At 36.1% G+C, this 24,840-nt stretch overlaps 1 protein-coding gene across 4 annotated transcripts in view; it reads right to left on the reverse strand.

The window, feature by feature from the left end:
- JAKMIP2 (janus kinase and microtubule interacting protein 2) overlaps positions 1 to 24,840 on the reverse strand; it is a 140,413-nt gene that overhangs the window by 24,508 nt on the left and 91,065 nt on the right. For 3 of the 4 annotated variants that reach the window (XM_006906362.2, XM_006906364.1, XM_006906361.1), the window contains 13 exons: positions 20,834 to 21,043; positions 18,916 to 19,014; positions 15,568 to 15,714; positions 14,758 to 14,898; positions 12,767 to 12,823; positions 11,730 to 11,849; positions 10,588 to 10,716; positions 8,065 to 8,148; positions 7,332 to 7,394; positions 4,673 to 4,771; positions 3,371 to 3,469; positions 1,632 to 1,685; positions 678 to 743 (listed from right to left, as the gene is read on the reverse strand). In XM_006906362.2, the coding sequence (XP_006906424.1) occupies positions 678 to 743; positions 1,632 to 1,685; positions 3,371 to 3,469; positions 4,673 to 4,771; positions 7,332 to 7,394; positions 8,065 to 8,148; positions 10,588 to 10,716; positions 11,730 to 11,849; positions 12,767 to 12,823; positions 14,758 to 14,898; positions 15,568 to 15,714; positions 18,916 to 19,014; positions 20,834 to 21,043 (1,368 nt within the window). The remainder of the gene's footprint in view (positions 1 to 677; positions 744 to 1,631; positions 1,686 to 3,370; positions 3,470 to 4,672; positions 4,772 to 7,331; positions 7,395 to 8,064; positions 8,149 to 10,587; positions 10,717 to 11,729; positions 11,850 to 12,766; positions 12,824 to 14,757; positions 14,899 to 15,567; positions 15,715 to 18,915; positions 19,015 to 20,833; positions 21,044 to 24,840) is intronic. The other variant, XM_006906363.1, reaches the window with a different exon arrangement.

A 24,840-nucleotide genomic window follows, 5' to 3' on the forward strand; every position in this document is an offset into this window, starting at 1 on the left:
CTGACCGAACTGCAGTTTAGACCTTCACCAGAAATGTAATCTTAATCAACCAGAGAGGGGATTTTCTGGTCAGCACCGATGAGGTCATCTGTTACTTGGGCTCTTCTCCATCCCTCATAAGAAGAAGAGGCAATCTATATCATGAAACTTTTGCTAGTCTCTCTCCATACCCCAAAAATATCCCAGCTTAAAAATAATTTTTCTTTTGCTAATGGCTCCTTTGCCCCACCCTTCTCCCTATAAAAACCTTCCTTTGTACTACCCCTAGGAACACCCTTCTAGTTGCTAGATGAGATGCTGCCCAGTTCATGAATCACTTAATAAAGCCAATTAGATCTTCAAATTTACCCGGCTAAATTTTGTTCTAACAAAACTCTTCTTTATTGGTTTTCCAGCTTGGTAGGGATTGCTTGGATAATGTAATTTAGAAGGTTTCCCATTTCTTAAGAATTACGTTTTTAAGAGACTTCAAAGCAAGAATTACCCACCCATCCTAACTCAGTGTGTAGACTTTTTTTGTATGTATTCTCATTTTATCTGAGTTGTATCGCCCTGAAAAATAAAATTTTATTAGGTATTCAATAACGCAAAGTCGTGTGCAAAGACAATGTCCTTTAACCCTACCCTGCTCTTTAGCCAGATACTGAGATGATTTGAATGTTAGTATAACTTATTACCTTCTCAGCCAGGGACAACACAGTGCTGGCCTGGATTATGGCCACTTGTTCTTCATTTCTCAAATTCTGTGAAAAAGAAAGAAAGAAAGAAAATAACCTGAAGGTACTTATGATATTTACACTATCAGAAAATATTGCCTAAGTGCCTGCCACAGACACTACTGCATAAATATGTACAAACTACTGCATAAATATGTACGAAATCTTAACATTCTATTTAGTAATAATTCTTAACCAAGAGTTCATTCAAAACCTATAAAAGTATAGTTACTTTTTTATATCTCCCTAATACTGACTTGATTTTGTTTCACTATAAGCATACTTCATCAATAGTGATGTTATGAGAAAAGCAGAAATCAAAATGAAAAAATGCATAATCTCTTCATAGCAGTTTGATGTGAAATAACTGATTCCCTTCTCTCCTTTGATAATCCTTCAAGACGATAAAATGGTGCGACTCCTTTGACCTACATGCATCATTCATCTAATAGCTCAATGAATTGTCCTTCCACTGAATTACTATGCCTTGATTCTGCCTGGAAGGTGTTTTTAGAAAAAAAAGGGATTATAGTTTCCTGGTCCACCTTCATGGGGCTTCCACCAACCCTTCTATTTAGCAGCATTTGCAACTGCATGACTGATTAATTTCACGCTGGATGCTTTCAAGCAGCAGTCAGAAGGTAATTAGCTTCAATCACTGCAGACCTGCTTGGCATTCAAATCTCAAACCTGCTCAAGAAAAGCACTACTAGTTCTCATTCTTGCCACCTTCCAGAGATCCTTATAACCCTTTAGTCAGGTTGTTTGATAAACTGTTGATTCTCTCCATGGAGCTACATCCTTCAGCAAACATGGCCTTCCACCTGATATTATTTTATACATGATACACTGGCAAATATTTCTTGCCTCTCGTTAGGCAAATTTATACCTTTACTGCACTAATTTGATACTTACTCCATTATCACCCAAGATATCAAGCTGCTTTATGAGATCCGGGATGTTCACATCCTGCAAAATCAAGGAGATACATTCAAGTCAAAGACATAAATGTGGCCTAACATTCATTCAGTGCCTGAATCCTAAGTTAGAGAAGACATTTTAGAGCCTTGAGTAATTTTTGAGTTGTTTTCAATCAGGCACACCTGGTTTTAAGTTTCCACTGTGCTTATAAGCTACATGAACTTGAGAAAACTACTAAACAGTTCTTTCTCAATTTCACCAGTTGCAAAATGGAGATAATAAGTACATTCTTCATAGGCTGATCTTGCGGATAAAGAGATTGTGTACAAGAGTCTAGGATGTAGGAAGGATTCAAATTAGCTCATTTTTTTCCTTCTAGTTATCAATTTTTTTCAATATGGTAGATTTCAGGTATAAAGAAAAGTAATAGGTAATAAATATCAATAATCAACCAATTTCATTCTAATTAATGGAATTCTGACCAGGTTGAGATTTTGATTGCCACCTAGAAAACTATAGTGCAGTTCCATTTTTTAGGTGTTCAGCATTAATTTCATCCTATGGAAAATAGCTGATTTTTACTATATTCCTTGAATCAGTTTAAAGCAGCTGAACTCCAGTTGAATGAGTTCCCTTGGATAAAAATTACATCCATTCAATTAGGTTGTTTATGATTTATCTAAAAAAAAACCATCTAAGGAAAAGAGGAAGTACAGTGTTTTTCATTAAATTAGAATTAAAAAAATGGCTTTGGTTTACAACTTTTCATGCAGCCCAAAAAGGCCAAGAGTTTAAACACCATGGATGTGGTTTGAGATGAAAAACAAGGAAGCACAATTTTACTACTTAATTTTTCCCTCATCACTTTTTACTTCATTATTACCACTTTCTCCTCCAATTTCAAATGCAATATAGTATTCCCCTACCATCAGGAAGGGGAAAGTCTGAAGCTCAAACTCATAGGTAGAGAGAAGGCAACTGAAGCAGGTATATTTGGCAGCTCAGAGTGGGAGCAGGAAAGGCCATGCAGAAGGTAAAGGAGAGACCAGGAAGAGCAGGAGGCTTCCCAGCTTTACCTCTGGAATAGATATTCACCATGTGGTTTCATTATATTGAAGGACAATGTATTTTCCAGGAGATGGAGCCACCTCCATTCAACTTTATTATTTAAAATGTATTCCAATATCACTACAGATAAAATTATATTTTGTCTAAGTGAGCAACATGTTATAAACTATAAGTTCTTCCAAAAGAGAAATCCTCCCTAAATTAAACATATCTAGATATCAAGGTCTCTTATAAATGCTGAAATTCCAAGGTTACGAATTCCATAGCACTTAGAACAGCAAAACAAAGAGATTCAACAAATACTTTTTTATCTGGCATACTTGAAATATGTTTCTTGTAATACTGAATTTATTTGACATTTCCTCTCGATCATTAAAGGTAATGGTTATGATGTATATTTTGATTCTATATCATTCTTTATGTTACTCTGTTCTACATAATCATGGTTTCCTGTGTTCTTTGCTGTTATCATTCAAACATCTGTCACACGTTTATTTTGTTTATGCTCTACTGATTTTCCAATAGATGTGACTATTTTCAATTCCTGCATAGTTTCTATCAAAATGATATCCGGAGACTAAAAGACAAAACAATCATGAGCAACCTCACCTTTCCAATTCTGTTTTTCTACTTTCTAAAAATAAAGAAATTAAATATCTGCCTACCTTGACACCTTCTTTCATACAGTAGATCTGTAGAGCACTCACACCATCTGAGAATGGGTGAATTTGTAGATTAAATGGAGGAGATCGTCTCTCTCTTTCCTTGAAATACAGTGAAAAATATATGGGAATTAAAACAAAAGCAACAACTGATTAAACACTAAACCAGTTGTCTGTGTTCTCTCTTTATGCTATTTCAGCAGTTTATAAATATGACATTTTGCAAAAAAAAAAAAAAGAACTCAAGATGTTCATGCTTAAATTTAATGGAAAGAACTGATTAGTCAACTAAGAGGTATGAGAGAGAATTTATAGATTGGTGTCATCCAATCTTGCAAACTTTTTGATCAGGGAAATGTGGGAAGTGGAGTTCTAATGCAAACTATATGAATATTTAGAGCTTTCAGGCATCACAAATTGTGATCTTTTGACAATGAAGTCTTGTGGCAGGTAACATCTTTTGCATATGCAATCCGCTCAAGCTTTATGAATAAGATATGTGGGCTACCAAAGATAACTTCTTCACTAAAGCATACCAACTGCCAACTCTATCCAGACCTAATTTGAAAAACCTCAAGAAGAAATTGCTGGCAAAATAACAGAGATATCAAATGGGAATTTTTCTCAACTTTTACATTTCAACATACAACCAACTTAAGCCAGATTCTGCATGATACAATCAGAATCTGATTTGATTTGTATGTTTTACTTAAAACCAACAACAACAACAACAACAACAAAACAAACAAAAAAACCAAATCAATTCTGAAATTTGGTCAGATTAACCAAAATATTTCCTAAACAAGTTGCCTTATTTAGCTTTTGGCATAAATGCACTATAGACTAAAATGCTGACTTCCAAATCCAAGTGTCTAATGATAAAATATTTTTGTATATAGCATATTTTAAAATGTAATCTTTGAGGTGACATTTTTATAAGTCAGAATTCAAAGATGGGTGAAAATGATTATTTAAAAGAAATAAAATATTGATAAAGTTTGAAATCTCTTAAATTATTTAAAAAGTATTCATTAGTCTTGTTCATAAAGGCAATAATAGTGTTGAAAAGTACAGTATCTGAGCAGACAATTCTGAGTTGCATCAATGTTTTACCAGTTACAAGACATAGGACTTAGCCAAGTTATTGAACCTCAGTTGTTTCATGTATAAAATCTTGATTGTGATTGTGAGATCCAATGAGAATATGCATCAGAAATGCTTAATCCAGCATCTCACACATAGAATGTGTCCAATGTACGTTAATTGTTATGATTATCATCATCATTATTATTATTGTTTCCTTACTTCTAGCTCTAGGTTTCGAAACTCCAGCAGCTCATTCTGGTCTCTGGCATCCTGCAGTTCCTGTTGTAACCGGTGATTTTCTGCCTCCTGTTTTTCTATCTAATAAAGTAAATCCTCAAATTAGGTGAATATTGCAAGTACAACTTTGCAAAGCAAGCATGGATAGTGTTCATTTACTCTGTGAATACATCATCTTGACCATGAAAAATCCCAAGTAGACGTGAAAAAGACAAGTCTTTAGCGGCTTTCCTTCTAGGTATCTTTCGGTTAAGTTTTTTGGCTCATAGAGGAAAATGCCAGAGGACACCTCCATTTGTTGACATAAAGTTGAGAGAATAGCAAATCTAAGCATAGTCACTATGCCCTTGCTGTGGGTCAGGGACTGTGCCCTAGAACTAGATCCAATGGTGTAAATAACGGAGTCTGACACCTCTTATTTTTGGAGTTACAAGTTGTCAGAGGAATAATTTTTTACAAACAGCTCTGATCATGTACAAAGCTTGGCTGAAATTCCAGTTACCCACAGAGTAAAGCCAAACTCTTTCATATGGAAATCAAAAACTTTAATAAATCTGGTCACCATGTAGCTTTCTGGTTTTAAAGGTTATCACTGTTGTCTCTACACACTCATGTGATCACACACACACCAGAGTCTAGAAACCCAGACCTCGCCTATGGACTGGTGACTTCAAGAGCTGTCTTTGTTCACCTCTCTGCCTGAAAAGGACCCTTCATTTTCCTTTTCTAGGTGAGGAAATTCTACACTTCCTTCAACACTAAGCTCTGACATCTCCTACCATAAGAGGCTTCCTTGTCCACTCATTCAGAGGTGACACTTCTTCCGTCTGTTTACCTATAAGGCTCACCTATAGGACCTCTATAGGTGAAGTATGAAATCAAGTTCATACTTCTTGATGAAGTATGAAATCAAGTTCGCTGTGTACAGACATGCTTTGCCCTATATACAGGGTCCATGTCTACAAGGGATCAACAAATTTTCATGATCTGCAAAAGGTTTGGGGCTGCCTTTGATATCAGCTGTGTTAGTGGGCCTTATTGCACAGTAACTATTTAAAATCTTGATTTTAGAATTTAAAAAACATGGGAGCTTTTTAGCATAGGATGAATTTTACTTTCCCAAGTACACACACTTGAAGCAGGATGTTTTGCTTTGTCATTCGGTTTTCTTTCAAAAGCTGAGCTCAAAATTCCACTTTTAGCCCAAAGAAATGAAGACCAAAAAGAATCAGACAGAAGACATAATGAAAATTATGTTTTTAGTTGGTAAAGAGATGTAATTACACTTACTACTGGGCATCGCTGAGACTACTAAAATCCTTTTTTTGTAGCCTCATAAGATAGAAAAGTGATAGGAAAATAAAGGTGGGGAGATAGTGAAATATTATGTAACACTAATTAATGTAGTCAACTCAAGATTTTTACACTAATTTTTTAGAAGTTGACTTAGATCACAAAAGAGATTCTATTTCCTAGCATCTTGGATTGGAATCAAAGATGGGATGTCTGGGGAGATTCCTGGTTCTAGTGGTTAGTGCTAGCAATTAGATTGGTGGTTTACAAGTTGTAATTCATAGTCCAGGGCCAATGTCCGATGAAGTTTCTTTCTAGGAACTCTTCACCTTTCTGGGTACCAGTTCTCGGTCCAGGAATATTCGCTCGCCCACTTTCTATGTATCAAGTCTGTCTCTCATCATGCAGAAAGTGAGATAGGGTGTTCTAACTTAGCCAGATCAGAGAGGAGGGAGGTCAAGTATCTTTTCTCTCTTCTCATGCTTATAAGAGTGTTGTGGTTCATTTTTATTTCTTGTCAAGGCTAGTGAACACTGGTAGAAATAATCCTAAAATAATTTCTACATACTCTGGGATTGACCTATAGAATTATTTTCTTTATTCATATGGACTTTCAAATTCATTTTTGTCAATAATATATGATTATTTTGTAATGTTTTCACTAGATTTGTGGAAGGCAAATACTATAGGAATAGCAGCCTCTGACCTTAAAATAATCTCTGCTGTATTTCATTGCCTTAAATCAAAAACCTATGTTCAGATAAGCAAAATTAATTATATCTATTGGGACTAAACCACTCTTTTGCATCTTGATTTGTTGAACAAAATCCTGGACATGCTGTTTCGTGCTTTCTTTTATTTAAAAAAAAAAAATACATGTATATAAACAGCGAAGCTTAGAAAAAAGATTAAAAGTGAGAACATGGCCTACGCTAGGTTGCGGCATGATCTTGGAATCATACTCTGTCACTTCTCTGCACAAAATAACAAGTCTTGTTCACAGTGTTTTTTATAGATGGACGATCACATAGGATGTGTGCACAGGTGGGTGTATATATATATACAGTACATATACAGTATATATATATGGTTAACAAATCAATAGGTTTCAGGGATCACATCCTTTTAAAAGTCGGCACAATGCCCAGCACAGAGCCATGCACACGTGCCACTTCACTGATGGTGATGGCGGTGACAGGGATGCAGTTGAGCACGCAGCAGAGGAGAGTGCAGTGCCGAAAAGCCTCCCCTTCCCCTAGCCCCTGTGCCACTCCTGAGAGGACCCCCTGCTGCTCCTGGATCTCTCATCGATTTCTCCTCTGCCCCACTAGGGTGTTGCCCAACATACCTTTTCTAAAAGCTCCTGGTTTCTCTTAATGAAAAGTTGTTTATCTTCTACCCAGTGTGAATCCTGTTTGACAAAGAATATCGCGCAGTCAGCATTTCAGAGTGGCACGAAAGAGCATGTGTCGTCTAACCACTTTGCCAGAACTGTCTTCTTTCCACCTAGTTTGTTTGCCTGCCAACACCTGGTAAATGACACCCACCCCTGCCAGTTCCTTATTCAAAGACATTGGGGCCGAAGTTGCCAGGAAAATTTAACCCCCTTTTTATTGTCACTCACTAGCTCTACCTTTTTCAGTCTGAATAATCCAGGACCAGCCTTCTGGGGACTCAGAAGTGACCACACAGGCAAAAAGTGACAAGGGTCAGAATGCACACAGGCTAGATACATATGGATGGAAAACATTAAAATGCAGAACCATAAATGTAGCATAGAGGCAAAGAATGCAGCTGGAGGGGTGGGTCTTTGTCTTAGCAGTTTAAAACCACTCTAGGCTACTTGTATAGGGCTCTTCTTCCTCTTGCCCAACCTCATTCGCTGTTGTAGCTGGGTTCACGCTCTGGCCAGAAAAACACCAGGGACAGAAACATAGAATTGAACATTCTGACACTGTTTGAGAAAGGTCACTGTGGAGAGCCAAGCCGTGTCCTGGATGCGGCCCATGCACAGGGTAATCTAGAGGAAGGTCAGATCAAATCGCCTGCATCTGCAGAAGTACCAGCGACCAAATGCCTACCTGTCCTTTCTGAGCCAGAGTCGCTTCCAGATCTTCAATTTTGGCTTTATACCTGAGCACTTCTGCTTGGAGTTGTTCTTGAGCCTAGTGAAATCAAAATTCCAGAGCTCAGTAAATGAAATGCGAAGTCAATATTTTTCTTCCCTTCATCTTCCTGGATTAGAACTCCACAAGCAAAAAAAGAAAATAATAATAATAATAATAATAATAATAATAATAATAATAATAATAAATAATAATAATAATAATAAATAAATAAATAAGGGAGAATAATTTTCTATGACCGGAGAATCTCCTAAAACTATTTTTATGATTTAAATTCTTGCTTACAACTTTCAGTGCTTTCTTTCACCACTAGGCTAAAATTCAAACTCTTTAGCTTGGGATTTGAAAACTCTCATTAGATTTCCAATCTTTTCCCACTACTCATCAACACAGAGTCCACCCCTTATCTGCTGGTGATCTTGTTTCCTAAATACACCTGGAACTCTCCACTTCTCTCTTGTTTGAACGAGCTCCCCAATAGAAAGCCTTCTCCCATTTTGCCTCTCCAAAATCTTTCCATTCTTCCAGAGCCAACTTTGTGCCCTAAATCTATATCTAAATCCAAATCTATATTATGCATGTATGTATTGATCGTGTATGCGTGTAAATAGTTTTGGACACTGATCTTTTATGGAGCGACTCTACTTCATTTAGTCCAGTAATTTGTTCTTAGATTCTCTTTTATTCTCTCTATATGTGCAATCTTATTTTCTGTGAAAAATTTTTTTTTTGTTTTCTGCCTATTCACATATTTTTCTCTTGTCTTATGATCTAGGTAGGTAGGTTCTTTGCTACAAAGTTGAATAAAATCAGCAAAGTCTGGTATCCTTTTCTTATTCTTTCTTGTGAGCAGAATATTTCTTTGGACTGTTAAACATTATATTTCTCTTCATCAGGATAAAAAGATTCCAAATTTAATTCTGCTAAGAATTATTTCAACTTTGAATGGATTTTAAGTATAATTTATTTTTTTCTTGTATTGAAAGGACTATATCTTTTGTTTTCATTGATGCTCTTTCATCTATATTATCTGTTTTCCATTTCTACTTCTTTCAATATACTCAATTGTTCTTTTTCTAACATCTTCATTTGTTTTAGACTATTTCGCTTAGAATGGTAAGGTTTTTTTAAAAAAATACTTTAATGGCCAAAGATAGTGCTAAACTTTTATTTAGATGGGAAAGTGAGACGAGAGAAAGAGAACCGGTTCCTACAGCATCACCACGCCAGAACATAAGGCATATGCTATTATTTTAATTGACCAATCCTATGTTATAAGAATGCTTAGTAAATGCTGATAATGAAAGCCACACTATTAATTTTAGGGCACAAACATGAAGGCACGCACATACATCCCTTCCTACTGATTGCTTGCCTTTTTATTCTAAATCACAGTGCTTTTTAAAAACATCTTTACTCAAATATATGTATATGCATGTATGTATACATGCTACTACTTAAAATTCATAGCTATAATATTTATTCTTTTCCACTAAACAACTAATAGTAGTTCTTACGACAATCTTCAGCATACTATAGACCATCTAAACAGGAAGTAGGATAAAATCACTAGGTGGGCACACTCCTTCTTGCCCCTTATATATTAATCTAACGGGCAGTTATGGCATGGTGGTTATGACTAAACTCAGAACGACTAGGTTCATATCCCAGCTTTAATCCAAGTTTTAAGGTAACTAATCTATATTTAACTCCTACTAAGATATTATTTCCTCTCCTATAAAAAGAAGATAACAGTATCTAAATCATAGGGTTGTTTTAGATTTACATGAGATAAATGTATGTAAAGTGCTCAGCACAATGTCTGGAGCACAGAAAGCACTCAATAAACAAAGAGAGAGAGAGAGAGAGAGAGAATGTGTGTGTTTCGAAATAGGCTTATGAGAGGCAGTTGTAACATAATGGAGAAAACATTTGACCCACTAAGACTTGAGTTTGAATCTCAGTTTCCCATTAATTATCCTGCGTGATCTTGGGCAATTCAATTACCCTCTGAGCCTCAAATTCCTCTACTGTAAAATATCTGCATATCTGCAAGGGTTAAATAAGATACTGTCAGTGAAAATTCTTGGTATGCTGTCAATGTAGTGTTATGCACTTATTAACTAAGAAAAGAAAAAGGCTAATCATTGATTTTGAAAGATAACTTTTTTTCAAGCAAGAAACTGAAAAAAAAAAGGATTATAAAAATTCAATATTGTCTAGCTTTGAAAATGTTTGTTTTCAAATAGCAAGTTATTCAACTATCTAAAAGGAACAAAAGCATCGATCTAAGCCAGATCTAATGTCTCTAGATCCAAGGTTTGTTGACATAAAAGATACAACAGTTCAAAAGCCACAGTGAAGAAAAGGGTACATGGAAAGCTACCCTATTGATATATTTATGTCCCTGGCACTTCTATGCTGTGACCACTGCACAAAAAAGCCTATTCCGAGCACTCCGTGCAGACGCACACTGACCTTGGCCTCTCTTTCAGCATCGATGATGCCTCCAGTCTGCTCCTGCAGGAGGGCATACGCTCTTTGGAGGGCCTGATATTCTTTTGTTAATTGTCGAAATCGCAGCTCAGATTCTTCAGCTGCCAAACTCTTGAGGTGAACAAAGGAAAAGGCCAAAAAATAATTATGTTATGTTCAAGTCCAGTGTTCAGTGTGAAATACTAATATTTGTCCACTTTTTAAAGAGAAATTAAAGATTTATTTGATTATGGATTCTGTGCGATTTTATTCTTGATTCTAAAGTATGTGGATAAACACAAGTTTTGTAAATCAAGATAAACATCGTGGAACTATTTACATATTTGTTTTTAAAAAAGAAGCATTTGTTTATTTACATATTTCTTATTATTATCCATTTGGGATTGGGTTATAGTCAATTTTGGTTCCAAATAAGAAAAACTTACACCCTGATGATGACAGATCTAAATATGAAGAAATGATATTCAGAGTTTTAGTCTCACTTTTTTTCAATACATTCATATCCAACAACTTCTTCCCTAGATAATTATGGAAAACATAGTTTTACAGCGTAAGGTCTCAACCTTCAGAGCATAATACAATCACCAGGGAGTTTTGTGAAAAATGCAGATTTTGGAGTTCCACCCCCAAGATCCTGAGTCAGGAGTTGTGCGGTAGAGTCCAGGAATTTTCAGTGCAATTGAACTCCCTCGATGATTCTGATGAATGAAGGAGGTCTACAGAGCACGTTTTGCTTAATACTGTCTAAAACTACATCTAAAAGCTTGTTCTTCTGATTCTTCATCTAGGGAAGGTGTGAACCAAGGAACAAGCTTAGAAGAACAAGCTTTTAGATTTTTGAAAGAAGTCTCTTCAAGTTACAGAGCTGAACTTCAGAGAAGTTTCTAAAAGGGCTACATGACGTGGGTGAACTATTTTCACTCAATCTTAGCCAAAAGGCTGAGAAGTGATGAGTGAACTACATTCTAAAAGGTAACAAAATCAAGCATGGTCAAAAATTGGTCACTATTAAGAGATCACTTTGTGCAGTCATAAAGGAGATAAAAGGGAAATGCTTTTTCTTCCTCTTAAAGGAAAGATTTCGTGACACTATCAGAAAAGTCTTGAGAAGTGGAAAAGCTTACTTCATCCAAGTCATCATCAGGAGTAGCTGGTGTTCGGTCTGTTCTAAATGAGGCCATGGATGACGTCTCTGAATCCATGGAGTCCTCATCATAGCCAATAAATGGGTCCAAAACAGGCCTCTAATGGAGGGAAAGTACATATTTACTGACACAAGTAAAAGTGGGGAAAGTTGATATTATTAAAGCACTGTCAACTGGCATAGATGCAAATGAATATAAAATCACAGACACTTTAATGCTTCTTTGATGAAATAAGAATATGGATACAAACATAGTAATTCCAATAAATGTTTGTCCTGTATTATTTCATTTCTAGTGTTTTTTTTTTTTTTCTGGAAGATTCATTAATATTGACCCTCTTCATAGAAGCACTGGAGTTTCTTGTGTTACATTTTCTATCACAACGAGTTTATGTGATTTACTATTTCCAGTATCTAAAATATAATCAAGGGACTCTGAAAGTCTAGGCATCTATGTAAAGAGAATTATCAAATCTTAAGTCTTATCATATAATTTTACATCCAAATCAAATAATGTACTTGATACAGACAAAAATCGAATGAATAGACAAATTAAATAATAAAACTTTGTGGATTATAAGAGGTTGTATAGATATTGGTGAATTGGGAATATAATTATCAATAATACTGTCCAAGTGAATAATAAAAATATATTAAACAATTATAGGATGGGTATCAGATGCTAGCATTATTCAGTGAGAGACATCAAATCACGTGTGTCACTTTCATGTTCTTGGAATGTGACTCTCCAACTTGTCAGATAACCCATTCTACATCAAACCTAGTGGCTTCTTCACTCACAGAAAGTCATATTAAAGCAAATCCTTTCAAGTTAAAAAGCGCAGTCATCTTTGGACTTCTGAGAACTGTGGAGAGTTTCCTCTAGTAAATAAAGCCCACGATTTGCTGTAGGTCAGGAATATCTGAGTTATTGTATCTTTGCAGGAAGATTCCTTGGCATGCCTCACTTCTCTGGCTGTTTGTGGCAAATGCCTGATAATCTAGTTTCCTCATTACCTTAATTGGCTTGGAACTTCTTCTATGCTTTCTCCTGCGGATGAGCTTTTCTCGGTCCTGGAAAACAGAAGAAGCACTTTTCAGATCTTGAATTGGTACATTTTTCCTTATAGATTTGTTTGTTTGTTCATTTGTTTTACAGAGAGTTGTTTTTTCCCCTGAGGCATTACACATTTCTATTTAAAATAAGATTATGTTTTGTAAATTTTAGCAACTTTTGAGTTGGATACTTTAATATATTTGAAGTAAGAAAATTCTACAACTTTTCCTGATAATCTGTGTGGGTCTGAAATCCTCATGATCAGGAAGTGCATTGTATTTCTAATCAGAATCCTTTGTTTTATACTTGAAGATCAAGTAGCTTTGAAAATAGTTACTTACATTATCCAAAGTGCAATTCTTCAGTTTTCTCAGACCCAAAATTACTTTAAATGTCAGTGTTAAAAAACTATTAATTCACAATAAAGTAAAACTTTATTCTTTTCATTTAACCACTTGAAATGCATAGAAACTTATCTTTTGACTATCCTTGGATCCTTGTTCTTACCTGCAGCCTCTGAAGGTGGGAATGGAGTATCTATCTACCTGGTCGAAATCATCTGGTGTTTTTTTTTTGGAGGGGGGGCTGTTGGAAATTTCTGGGAAATTCAAGAATATCTAGAAATAATAATGTCTCAATTCATTCTTGTTGTGAATGAAGATACCCTCAGAATTTGGTATTCATTTGCTAAAGTACTTCATATATTTACTGCACAAATTCAAAGGTCAATGAAATAAGGGACACTTGTACCTCTCTGAAAATCTGGTTGAAGTGCCTAAACATGTCAAAATTCCATAAGAAACTTTTAGCTTAAACTCAAGATCCTTAAAGCCAAACAAATTCCTGAACTAGTGAATCTGTGAGATTTATGAGTTTTTAAGGGAACAGAAGTGAAGTGAGGGCCACAGCACTTCAGGAAGCCATGACTGATAAATAATCTGGTTTAAGCCAATGGTGTTCACCTTTTTGATTACTCATCTTTATTAAGTAAATAAAAGTATTTTGGTCATGCAACCTCAATATACCTACAACTTAAAACTTATGCTTAGATTACCTTCCTAATACAGTATATGCATCATAATATATATCCCAAATAGAAAATTTTAAAAGGGTAAACCATCAATAATTATAAACAGAAGTTATACTCTTTTCTTCCCTCAATAGTAATAAATCATCTTGCTCACCTTACTCTGGAGACTATTGCCTAAAACCCCTCATCACTAGTTCTTCAACTGTCTAGGCCTTGGTTTGGTCCTGAACCGAGAACGAACAGAGATGCCATTCACAGAATAAAGGCAGAAAGGCAAAGAGGAAGCTCCTAGGCACTGAAGGTCTTGGTCCACAACTGCTGGGAACACAGACTTCAGTTGGAAGCCAATGGGAGTAATGCCTGCTCCACCTACTTCACCAGGTACCAAAGTAACGGTCAGAAGATCTGGACCGGGATTTCAGCTCTGTCATGTACTTATGATGTTACTGTTTATTCAGCAAATATTTATTAAACGGCAACTATATTCTAGACACTGAATTAGGTGTTGGGAAATAAGAAGCATATGGTCCTGTTATTGTAAGCAAAATATTCAACCTCTGAGTCTGAGTCTTGATACTGGAAGTCAATAATAAGACATACCTATATTTCCTACTTACTCACATTATTATGCATTTGGAATTTCTTTTAATGTGCTTTGTGGCTATTATTTGTGCTACAAAATTAATTAACAAATTGATTTATTATAATTACTAATAACCAGATAATAACTGAAAAAGTTAAAAACAGTTTAATAATATAAAGTATTTTTGGAATAGTCTCTTGCACCTGTTTACATATGGGACACATGAACTTGAGCCTTTAGGGCTGATCCAAACTAATTATGTGCTTCCTGTGTATGTCGATGTCTTGGCTGCCTGTCCTTGGGAACAACTTAGAGTTTGTAGGTTGATCAAGACCTACCCTGGTGAGCTCATCAATAATGTTCTGTTGTTCGATGACCTGAAGTTTCAGAAACTCTGTCTCTTGTTCTTCATTGGCTTGATCGAGGTCATTCAGAGATTTTAATTTCTTCAAGGGTGGGTGGGATGTTATTTTTTCTCTCTAGATTAGAAAAGAAGTATAGGTGGAGATTTAAAAAATCCTAAACTTTAGTGGTTAACATCAAATATCTGTAGACACTTCATGAGGCTCCAGCTAAATTTGAAAACTGCCCAGCTTTAATGCACACAGAGCCCAATTAAAATCCTCCAGCACATTTTATCTGCTGTAAGTGAAATCACTGGCAATGTCTGAAGATCATTACAGCTGTAGTGAAAGTCTGTTAAGAAGTGCATTAGCAGAGCACTTATCCATACATAATACAAAATATGGCATCTAGTTCCCAACTATTATGCAAGCTCTTAGAAGATGAGGGACACCCACTGTACAGTTCTGTAAAGAGCATGTTAGTGAAATTCTTGGAAGGAGGTGTCTGTGGCTGAGGAGCTATGTTGGAACTTTGCTTCCATATTTCAGGTCTTTTGGAGAGTGTACAGATTCCTGGAAGCACTCCTATTGTTCTGCAAATTTAGAAATTCCATAAAATTCAGAGCCAGCAACCTTCTTTTGCTTTTTTCCTTAAAGGTTCCTTGCTTACATAAGGGAAAATCCAAACTTTCATAAATTGCATTGTATTTTAAAGAAGAAAACAACTGAGAAAGAGCGATAAGTCAGGTGATTGGTATAACATAAAAAAGGCAGCTGTAGTTTTGCAGAGTCTGTGATACACACCATTTCTGAATTTTCCTTGGTGACGGCTTTTAGTTTCTCTTCCATGCGCTGCAAAGACAGCATCAGCTCATCGTTTCTCTTGGCCAGGCACTTGTTCCTTTCCAGAAGAGGTTTACACTGTTTTTCGGTTTCCCTCACACGTTTTAACTGGGAAGACACAAGTTACAGTTTCCTCTAATGGCTTTTCATCATACTCTTCACGACCCTCTATCAATCTATTATTAACGTAAAGGAGGTGCCGCTGAGATTATGCTTTTGGAGATGCTCAGCAGGAGTAATTAGTTGCACTCTTTGTTCCCCACTGACTTTTCCAGCCCAGTTACCTTGCCCTGCTCAGCCCCCATCCCACGCTGCTCACACTTCTCCCCGGGCCTCGTTGGCTCAAAGACATAAAGCAACTCATTGGAATCACATGGTCACATTTTCTCACCAAAGACATGTGGCACCATTAACAGCTTAAAAAATGTTAAGAAACAACATAAATGTTCATTAACGATAGAAGAATAAGTATATCGTGGTGTATTAATTGAATACTATAGAGTATGAAAATGAATGAATCCTCCAGGCAACACAATTCCTGGGTTAGGGTTGTCCCCAAAGCCTATTCTTTCCATCAGAGATCTTGCCGAGTTTGACTCACACTATGGCTATTTATTTTAGTTTTATTGAGAAAGATGAAATAAAACAAATTTTACTTTTGAAACTCTATTGATATTTGTGTTTAAGAACATCTAATTTTTGGCAAGCCTCAAGAAAGAACGGTTGCACTGTTACCTACCCATAATTAAGAGTGACCATACTCTGGTCTGCCCAGTTACTCTAAGGCAGGGTTTCTCAGCCTCTGCACTCTAGACACTTGGGGTCAGATATTTTTTGTTGTAAGGAGCTGTCCTGAGTACTATAGGATGTTTAGGAGCATCCCTGGCCCCTAGATGCCAGTAACACCCTCCCAGTTGTCACAACCAAAACAACTTCAGATATTGACAAAATCGCCTCTTGTCGAGAACCACTGGTCTAAAGTTTATGAATGTTATCTTGAGGTAATTGTTAAGAGTCCTTCCCATTTTACATCCCAAACTCTCCCATCTGCATGACATATTTTATGGTCACCCTATACATAGCAGATTTCAATGTTAACCTTCTCATAGTTTAGTTCATTGATTTCACACTAACTGTTCTGAATGTGAGTATGTATTGGGGGAGGGGAACCAAAGCAAGGAGAGTGGAGGGGTGTATCAGAAATGCCTGAAAAGATTCTTTATTCACTCCTGTTTTTGAGAACCTAGCATTTTGGGAAGTGCTGGGGAAGGAAACTTAGCTACCGATGAATATTTGAAAAAGCTTTTCTTGTGATTCTAAAACAGTATTCCCCAACTCCATGCTAATTGCCATTTAAAAAAACCTATTTCAGATTAAAGGCTAAAACTGAATTTGTATTTCATAAATAATTTCATTTAATTCTCATTTTGACCTTCAGTACCTGAAGCATTAATATTAAATACTGAATACATATAAAGTAAATAATTATTCCACTAGGTTCACTATTTTAAATTTTATCTCTTTTCTGGAGATCTATGACAAGGGTTTCAAATATATAAATTTACCTAGTACATGCTATTTACAAAGAAAAGGAAATATCTGTAATTCTAATGTACCATACATCAATAATCACAGTTCCATAGTACCCAACAAAATGTTCCTTTTAAAAGACATACTTTAAATACAATAGAGAAAGGTTGAAAGTTATATATTTTCATGGGACCACTAAAGGAAAAAAATCTGATGTAATTCAACTAATATTAGACAAAGATTTTAACTAAAGTATTACTAGAGATAAAAAAGAATTTCGTAATGATAAAAGGGTCACTACACCAAAAACATATAACAAATCTTAATTTGTATACACCTAGTACCATAACTTTTAAATATATAAAGTAAAATTGACAGAACTAAGAATGGAAATGGACACATTTGTTGGGAGAACAAGCCGACAAAAATATCAGTGAGGATATAGAAGATTTTAAACAAGACTATTAATAAACTTGACTCAAACTGCATTTAACAATTGCAGAGTATACCTTCTTTTCATGTGAAAATAGAACATTTCTAAACTAGACTATAAGCTGGTGTTATAAAGCAAGTCTCCACACAATTTAAAGGAATGAAATAATATAAAACATGTTTCGTGACTATAGTAATGCAAAAATCTCAAATGTTTGGAAATTAAGCCATACCCTTCTAAGTAACCTGAAATTTCAAAGAAGAAATTATATGATATTAGAAAAAATTTGAGTTAAATAGCAATACATTAGAACATAAAAAACATGGAATAAAGCTAAATCTTGCTTAGAGAGACATTTATGACATCGAATGCATATTTTGAAAAAAGAAAGGCTGAAAAATAACTTCTTTATACCAAAGCCACCATTAAGAATGTAAAATGTAAGACACAGAGCAGGACCAAAAGATGGTATTTAAAAAATTCCTAATTTTAATAAGAAAATAAAGGCAGTACAAAAGAAAATGGGCCAAATAAAAAAAGCAAAACACACAGGATACCCAAAAGGCCAAGGAATACTTGAAAAATTACTCAAACACATTTTTAAGAAGAATGAAATGAAGATAAAATAAAATGAAATAAATGAAATAAAAATGAAAATCACTATAAAAATATACCTCACATCCATCAAGTTGACTAAAATGAACAATTATCTTTGCGTTTTGGTAAAGATTTGGAGAAACTACAACTCTCATGCATTTATGTTTGGAATGTAAATTGCTATAACAACTGTGGGAAACTTTAGTTCTCTAAACTAACTGAAGCTGACTACATGCATACTCTATGATCCAGTAATTCTGCTCCTTGATATATTCTCACTGGAAATGAACACATTTCCTCACCAAAGACAAGTAGCAGCACCATTAACAGCTTAAAATCGTTAAGAAACAACATACATTTTCATTAACATTAGAAAGATAAGTATAACATGGTGCATTAATCGAATACTATAGAGTATGAAAATGAGTGAATCCTACGGGCAACACAATGAATGACTCTCACAAAAGTAATGCTGAGCAAAAAAAAAAAAAAACAGACATAAAAGAGTAAATACTGTTATCATTCCATTTACAACAAATTTTTAAAAATGGTGTAGACATCTATCTATCATGATAGAAATCAAAACAGTGGTTAATTCTAGAAGGGTGGTAACAGGTAGGGGTCACAAAAGGAGAGGTCTGAGATGCTGGTGACCTTCCACCGGGTGGTGGTTATATGGGTATAGCACATATGCTTCACAAAAAATAAAATAAAATAAAATAAAATAAAAAATTCTGATTAGAACTCACCAATTCATTTCGTTCATCTCCAAGCAAGGTATTTCTGTCTTCTAATTTTCTTATAGTGGCATTCAATTCAGCTATTCTCTTTTGATTTCTTCGCAAATCCTACACATGAAAATTAAAATGTCTATTTCTTCAACAACACTTTTCACAAAGTTTTGGAATACTGCTCATAAAAGTAATAGGCTTAGTTTCTCTCATCTGACTTATGAGGTAAAAGTAAAATGTTCTCTCATTCAGAGAACAGTAAACATTTGCCCTCTTCTAACTCCCAATATTTACCACTTGGGTTTAAGACCAATCCTGGTTAAAACTGCAGATGAATGTCACGTGGCAGATACTCCCTGGAGCCCTGACTCCTGGCAGGGGGCGTGGTAGATAGTTGGATTAGCTTATCATATCTGTGAGCTGTGAGACCATGGCGATGCTGTGATTTCTCCTGGTTTGAAGGGCATCCTTGTGTCGTGGCTGCGCATTGCTGCCCGCAGCTTAGACAGGTGTTCTGCTATCACACTTAGCCAAAGAGGAGATAGAGTATGAGGTAGGAACAGACTTTGTAAATTCCTACATACTCCTGGAGAAAAAGATCAGAGTAAGGGGGCTGGTGCATGACCTTCATGTGTGAAAGGCGGTAGATTAAATATAGCCTTCACTGGCGTGTTTTGCTCAGAGTGACTGGCTTCCCGACCAGCACAGTTGCCATGGATCATCTTACACACAGCAGTCATGGCTTAATTCTATTCTCTAGCTTGCAGGATCATTATTATCATACACTTGCAATTCCATCATCATCTTGAATATTGATAGTGCTGTACTGTTTCACACACATTATATTTCTAGATTCACAATATCCTGGAGGATTCAGCAGAACAGGTAAGAATCAGGGAGCTCATAACTTGCTCAAGGTCTCCTGGCTAATATCAACAGATCAATAGCTAATATGTATTGAATGCTAACTATGTGCCAGAAACTGTCTTCGACATTTCATAGATCATCTCTCCTAAACCTTAGACCAGCCTTAAGCAATACCACTAATGTCTCTTACAGATGAAGAAACTCTGAGCAGTGAAATGATTTGCCTAAGGTCACATCGTAAATGGCAGAGCGAGGATTTGAACCAAAGTATCTGACTCTAGAGTCCAATCTCTTGACAATCATGCTACACTGCAGGTACAGCAGTGATAGAACTAAAACTTACATCTGCTAAATCCTAATTCAGTAGTTTTTCCACCACCCACTGGGATATATATATCCTGAATATCAATTCATAAATTATTCATTACTTGGTTCTCAGTACTACTTTGGAACCTGTCTCTGTTCCTAAATAATTCATTTTAATCTTTTTAGCGCTAAATAATTTGAAAAGTATAAGATATGAAAGCCAACTCTACATGAGCTGATTTCTATCGCTGCACTTCTGAAAATAATTTCTCATGTAAAATGACGAAAATCTACAGAAATAAGGGCCAGTTCAGTCATACAAGAAAAATTCAGATGATATAAATGGTTTAGTCTTCTATGGTTATACATTTTTGACTGCTGTACATGATAACCGTCTTTACCAATTTCCAAATCAATTGTTCACACAAGGGAAAATTACCAGTCTTGGCAAGAGGCAAAGTATTTTCATCTAATTTATGATTCTTGTAATAGGTTGCAGTTTGGATAGGTATTTCTTGGCTAGAAAAATCCTATGAAAGATTTTAAAAGATCTGTAATTCTCTTGTGATCTGCTAATGCAGTGTAGACCACTTTGTTGTCTATAAGTTTAGAAAACCTTGTTCCCAAGATACCAGCTGGTTTTATAGTAGGAGAAAGAATTGATTTCTTTGTAAACAGGAAAAGAGCTTAAGTGAAAAGTAAAACCTGGGAGCTAAATAAAAGATGACTCTTGTGTTCTTAACTTCAGTTTGAATAGACTTACAGGACTGCTGCAGTGTTCGGAGCCATCTCCTGCTCTGCCTGGAATTTCTCGTTTCGGACTGCTCATGTTACACTCAGCCTCCTTGACCAGAAAGAGTTGTTCATCCAAAGCCTCCTTCTGCAGCTGGAGTTTCTGTACATAGCCTGTTTGAGTCTCCAGTTCCTTTTCTAGGGAAAAGATGATCCTGTCCTTGGCTTTGATTTCATCCATCTGAATTAAATGACACCCAGGACATTTTATTTAACAATGCTGTAAAGAAATGCATTTTTATAATGGTATGAGTTCAACTTTTTTGGCTGATTGATACAGAAAAAATTCATGAGTATGAAAAGAGTACTGAATTCATGAATAAGACAAGGCAAGACTGAATAGTGAAGGGCCATCCTAGGCTGATTAGGGGTCAGAGAGTAAGTTTTTCTCTTCAGTATATTCTGTGTAGATGCTTCGATTCAATATATTGTTTAAAATGGTCTGGGTAGGTTGGAAATGGAAAGAAAAAGTTAACTTTAAAATGAGTCATTTGAGATACTAACTGTTCCACTACAGTATTCCTCAGAACAATTTTTGGTGTGACCTCCTCTTTGGGGAAATAACCTTTGAGTTCTGTTCAAATGGCAGTAGCCACTATGAATGGGTCATTTGTAACTGAAGGAGCTGCCAACTTCCCAACAGCCTGGTCATTTTCCAATACCACTATGTTTGCATTCAGGTGGTGAATGTGGACTGAGGTCCTTTTGTGGTTCATGTTATATGGCTCATTCCATTCCTATCCATGTTTCAGAGCAGTTTGTAGTAACCATTTTGCCCTTATTGTCAGAAAACCATGGTTGGAACAAGAACAGGGATGGAAAATTCCTGGTTATATCAGCACTATTTCCCCTCCTGCACCGGTGGGACTGAACCCAACACTCATTTCTGCTAAGCCTGGGCATGGCCTCAGAAATATTTCTCAACTACAGGCCTATATGAATTTGATACCAATTGTCCAGAGTTTCATTGGACTGAAACGTTTTTGCCATCTCTGGGTGAAGGCTAGTGAAGTGACTGTCCATAATAATTTTTGAAGAAAGCACAGCCATCAGATTAAACCTTTCTTCTATTCATGATATTCTATGTGAATATTCAAAAAGATAGGGAAAAACACTTAACACAAACAATATTATACTCTTTCTTCTCTTTATAAAATATCTCCTTATAATTATAAATCACCTTGTATAAATTTTTCTTTGCTGTGTTCCTTAGACCAAAAAAAAAAAAAAAAAAAATTGGGGACAGTGGGACAGAAGTTGTATTACATAGTCACATATTTCCCACAGGTAAATATCTGCAAGCTATTGACACCAAGTCACATGATGAAATTTTAAGTCAACTTTGGGAGAGCACTGGGCTAAATTCTGCATGGCCCTGCAATATCATATGATAACTCAGTGAGGAATGAAACACTGTCCTGTCAATTTGAGAATAAAAGCATTGTCTTTAGTTTCTGTCTTCTTATAGAAGACTTGAGTTCAATGTCATTCTTAACAGGAGCACATTCATTTGTCAGATTGGTCATCTATGGTGTTATTTACTGTTTACCATAGTTCCACATCTGCATACTCCTAGTTGGTTCCGATGTACCCTACCTAACTAAACTTGTGGGGAAATCATTCCATCAGAGTCATCATAACTGACATTTATTGATCTTTCGCCACATTCAAGGCACTAAACTCAGAGCTTTATGTACTTTATCTCGTTTGATTTATGATTCTTTTATGTAGGTTCTGTCATCACCATTTTACAGATGATGACTGAGGACCTGAAGGGTTAATATGGACATAATCATAATGCTAATAAGGGTGAAGTTGATTTTAAATTTGGTCTTCCAACTCTAGAGCCCATTCTATTAGACGGCTCTACTGGCACCAAGATTATCCATAAATTTCCAGCATTTCTCAAAGTGGTTTTCTATAGGGATATCCAGCAATTATTGTCAAGAAGGCTCTATTGATGGTGGTTATAAGTATGGACTCTGGTCTCTGAATAACAAAATCTTCCAAAGTTCTGTTCTCAGATGGAAGGAGATATATACCAGAATTTCCTGGGGGAACTGCTCCTATTTCTCTCACTTCCAGTTCTAAGAATGGAGCTGGGGGTGAGGTTAGAGAAAGGATAAGAAGAAGGTAAAAATTAAGACAGATGCATCTGCATTACTGAAAAAGGTTCCCATGTTATTCTGTTTGCATCCAATTTTTGAACCCTCTTCAAGGAGCTTAGATTTTACATTGCTAAAAAGAGGGACTTAGTGTCTCCTTCAGCAATGTGCCAGTGAAAGTAAGTCATGGAAAAAAATTACCAATTAACAAGTGGATATACTCATAGATTTTACATCAAAAACCATCAACAAACAAAAACATTTCATGTGAAGCATCCTGTTCAGTTACCTACCTGCTGACTCCAGAGTTCACAGTCCTGATTCTTTCTTATCAGCCATTGTTGTTTCAAAAACCAAAGGCAGGGCAGAGATCAGTATTTCTGCACTGAGTTTGGTCTTTTTTTGTCAAGCAGTGCAACAGAATGAATTGCAGATGTAGAATTAGAGAAGTACAGCAAAGGCAACATTTCACGGTGACACTGTGTTACAGCACAAAGAAAACCACACGTTTCTCTTCCTAAAATGTTTATGGTCACCACTTTTTACTTAAAATTGAAATCCTAGCAATATCATTCAAGGAACATAATTAGAATTTTTAGAAAATAATTGCTTAAAATCAGCAGGCACAAGAAGGAAAGTGTAGTTTTTCCTAAGAAACTATTATTTTTAGAGAAGTATAAAGCACATTCTAACAGGTAATGGTTAATTTGATGATATAACTAAGGTATAACTAATGCTAAACATTCTGAGTATATACGCATGTAAATGTTTCTTTTAAAATAATTGGACAAGGTTATTCTAAGACAGTATAACTTTCATACAATAATTTGTTTTATTTTTAAACATAGTGAGAGACTGATGTGGCTTTTGGTGATACATATTAAAAAGAAAGACCCAACGCTGTAGAGGGTGAAGTGAGTTCTGAAATTGGTCACAGCAAACAAGTTACTTAGGAATGATATCCAATTTAAAAATCACAATGGCCCCTGTTTATTTAGGAGGAAAAGAGCGATTTTAAAAATGTCTAGGAGTTTTTAGCTCTATTTATTGCTCTCAGACATGGTCCTGGAAAGAAGACTGAAGAATCACTCAGGATGTTTCCAGTAGCTGCCCTTGTCAGCCATCCTGAAAGCCGTAAAACTTCCCCTACTCCTGTAAAAACCCAACGACATTTTATAAACGTAAAGCATGCTGATTTTAGAAGGGTTCATAATTTAGAATATTTTTACAGGTATTGTGCTGGCTGGAAAATTACTGCTTGGCTATCGCCCATGGGAACATAGGCTATTGCCCATGAGAACATAACAGTCTAGCAATAAGCTTTCTGCTTCTGTACCCCCGCTTGCACAACCGACCTGTGGGTTGACAGGTAGTGAACAAGAGAAAAATAGACCTTTGTGTTTAAGACAGAATGAGGAATGAGATTTAGGGCTTAAAAACCCTGTACCTCTACATTTTGGGGCTGCTTAATTTGGGGTCTGCGTACCCCTGGCAGACCCAGCTGGCTGAATAAAGAGCATGTTTCCTATAACTCACTGATTTCTGGTGGTCCATGTGTCTTTCGGGGGCTGGCGGCTACAACATTTGGAGGCCCCAGCGAGATCAAGGAGTGGCCCTGGGATCTAAGACTGGACCGGTCTCCGAAGCAGTTGCTGTCCCTGTTACGGATTCAAAGGGGCGGCCAACCTGAGACGTTCCAGGGCCCTCGAATGCTGTGAAGGGTCAGTACAGTACAAAAGGATGCAACCTTTAGGACATGCGCTTTGTTCCTGGTCCCAACGGGAATCTGGAATCTCCGAGGCCTCAGTGTCTGGATAAAAGGTACCTTCCTGTTTCTGTTGACCTGTCATTGGGGGTCCATGGAGAGACTGGA

Source organism: Pteropus alecto, unplaced genomic scaffold (assembly GCF_000325575.1).
Source record: "Pteropus alecto unplaced genomic scaffold, ASM32557v1 scaffold40, whole genome shotgun sequence".
NCBI lineage: Eukaryota > Metazoa > Chordata > Mammalia > Chiroptera > Pteropodidae > Pteropus > Pteropus alecto.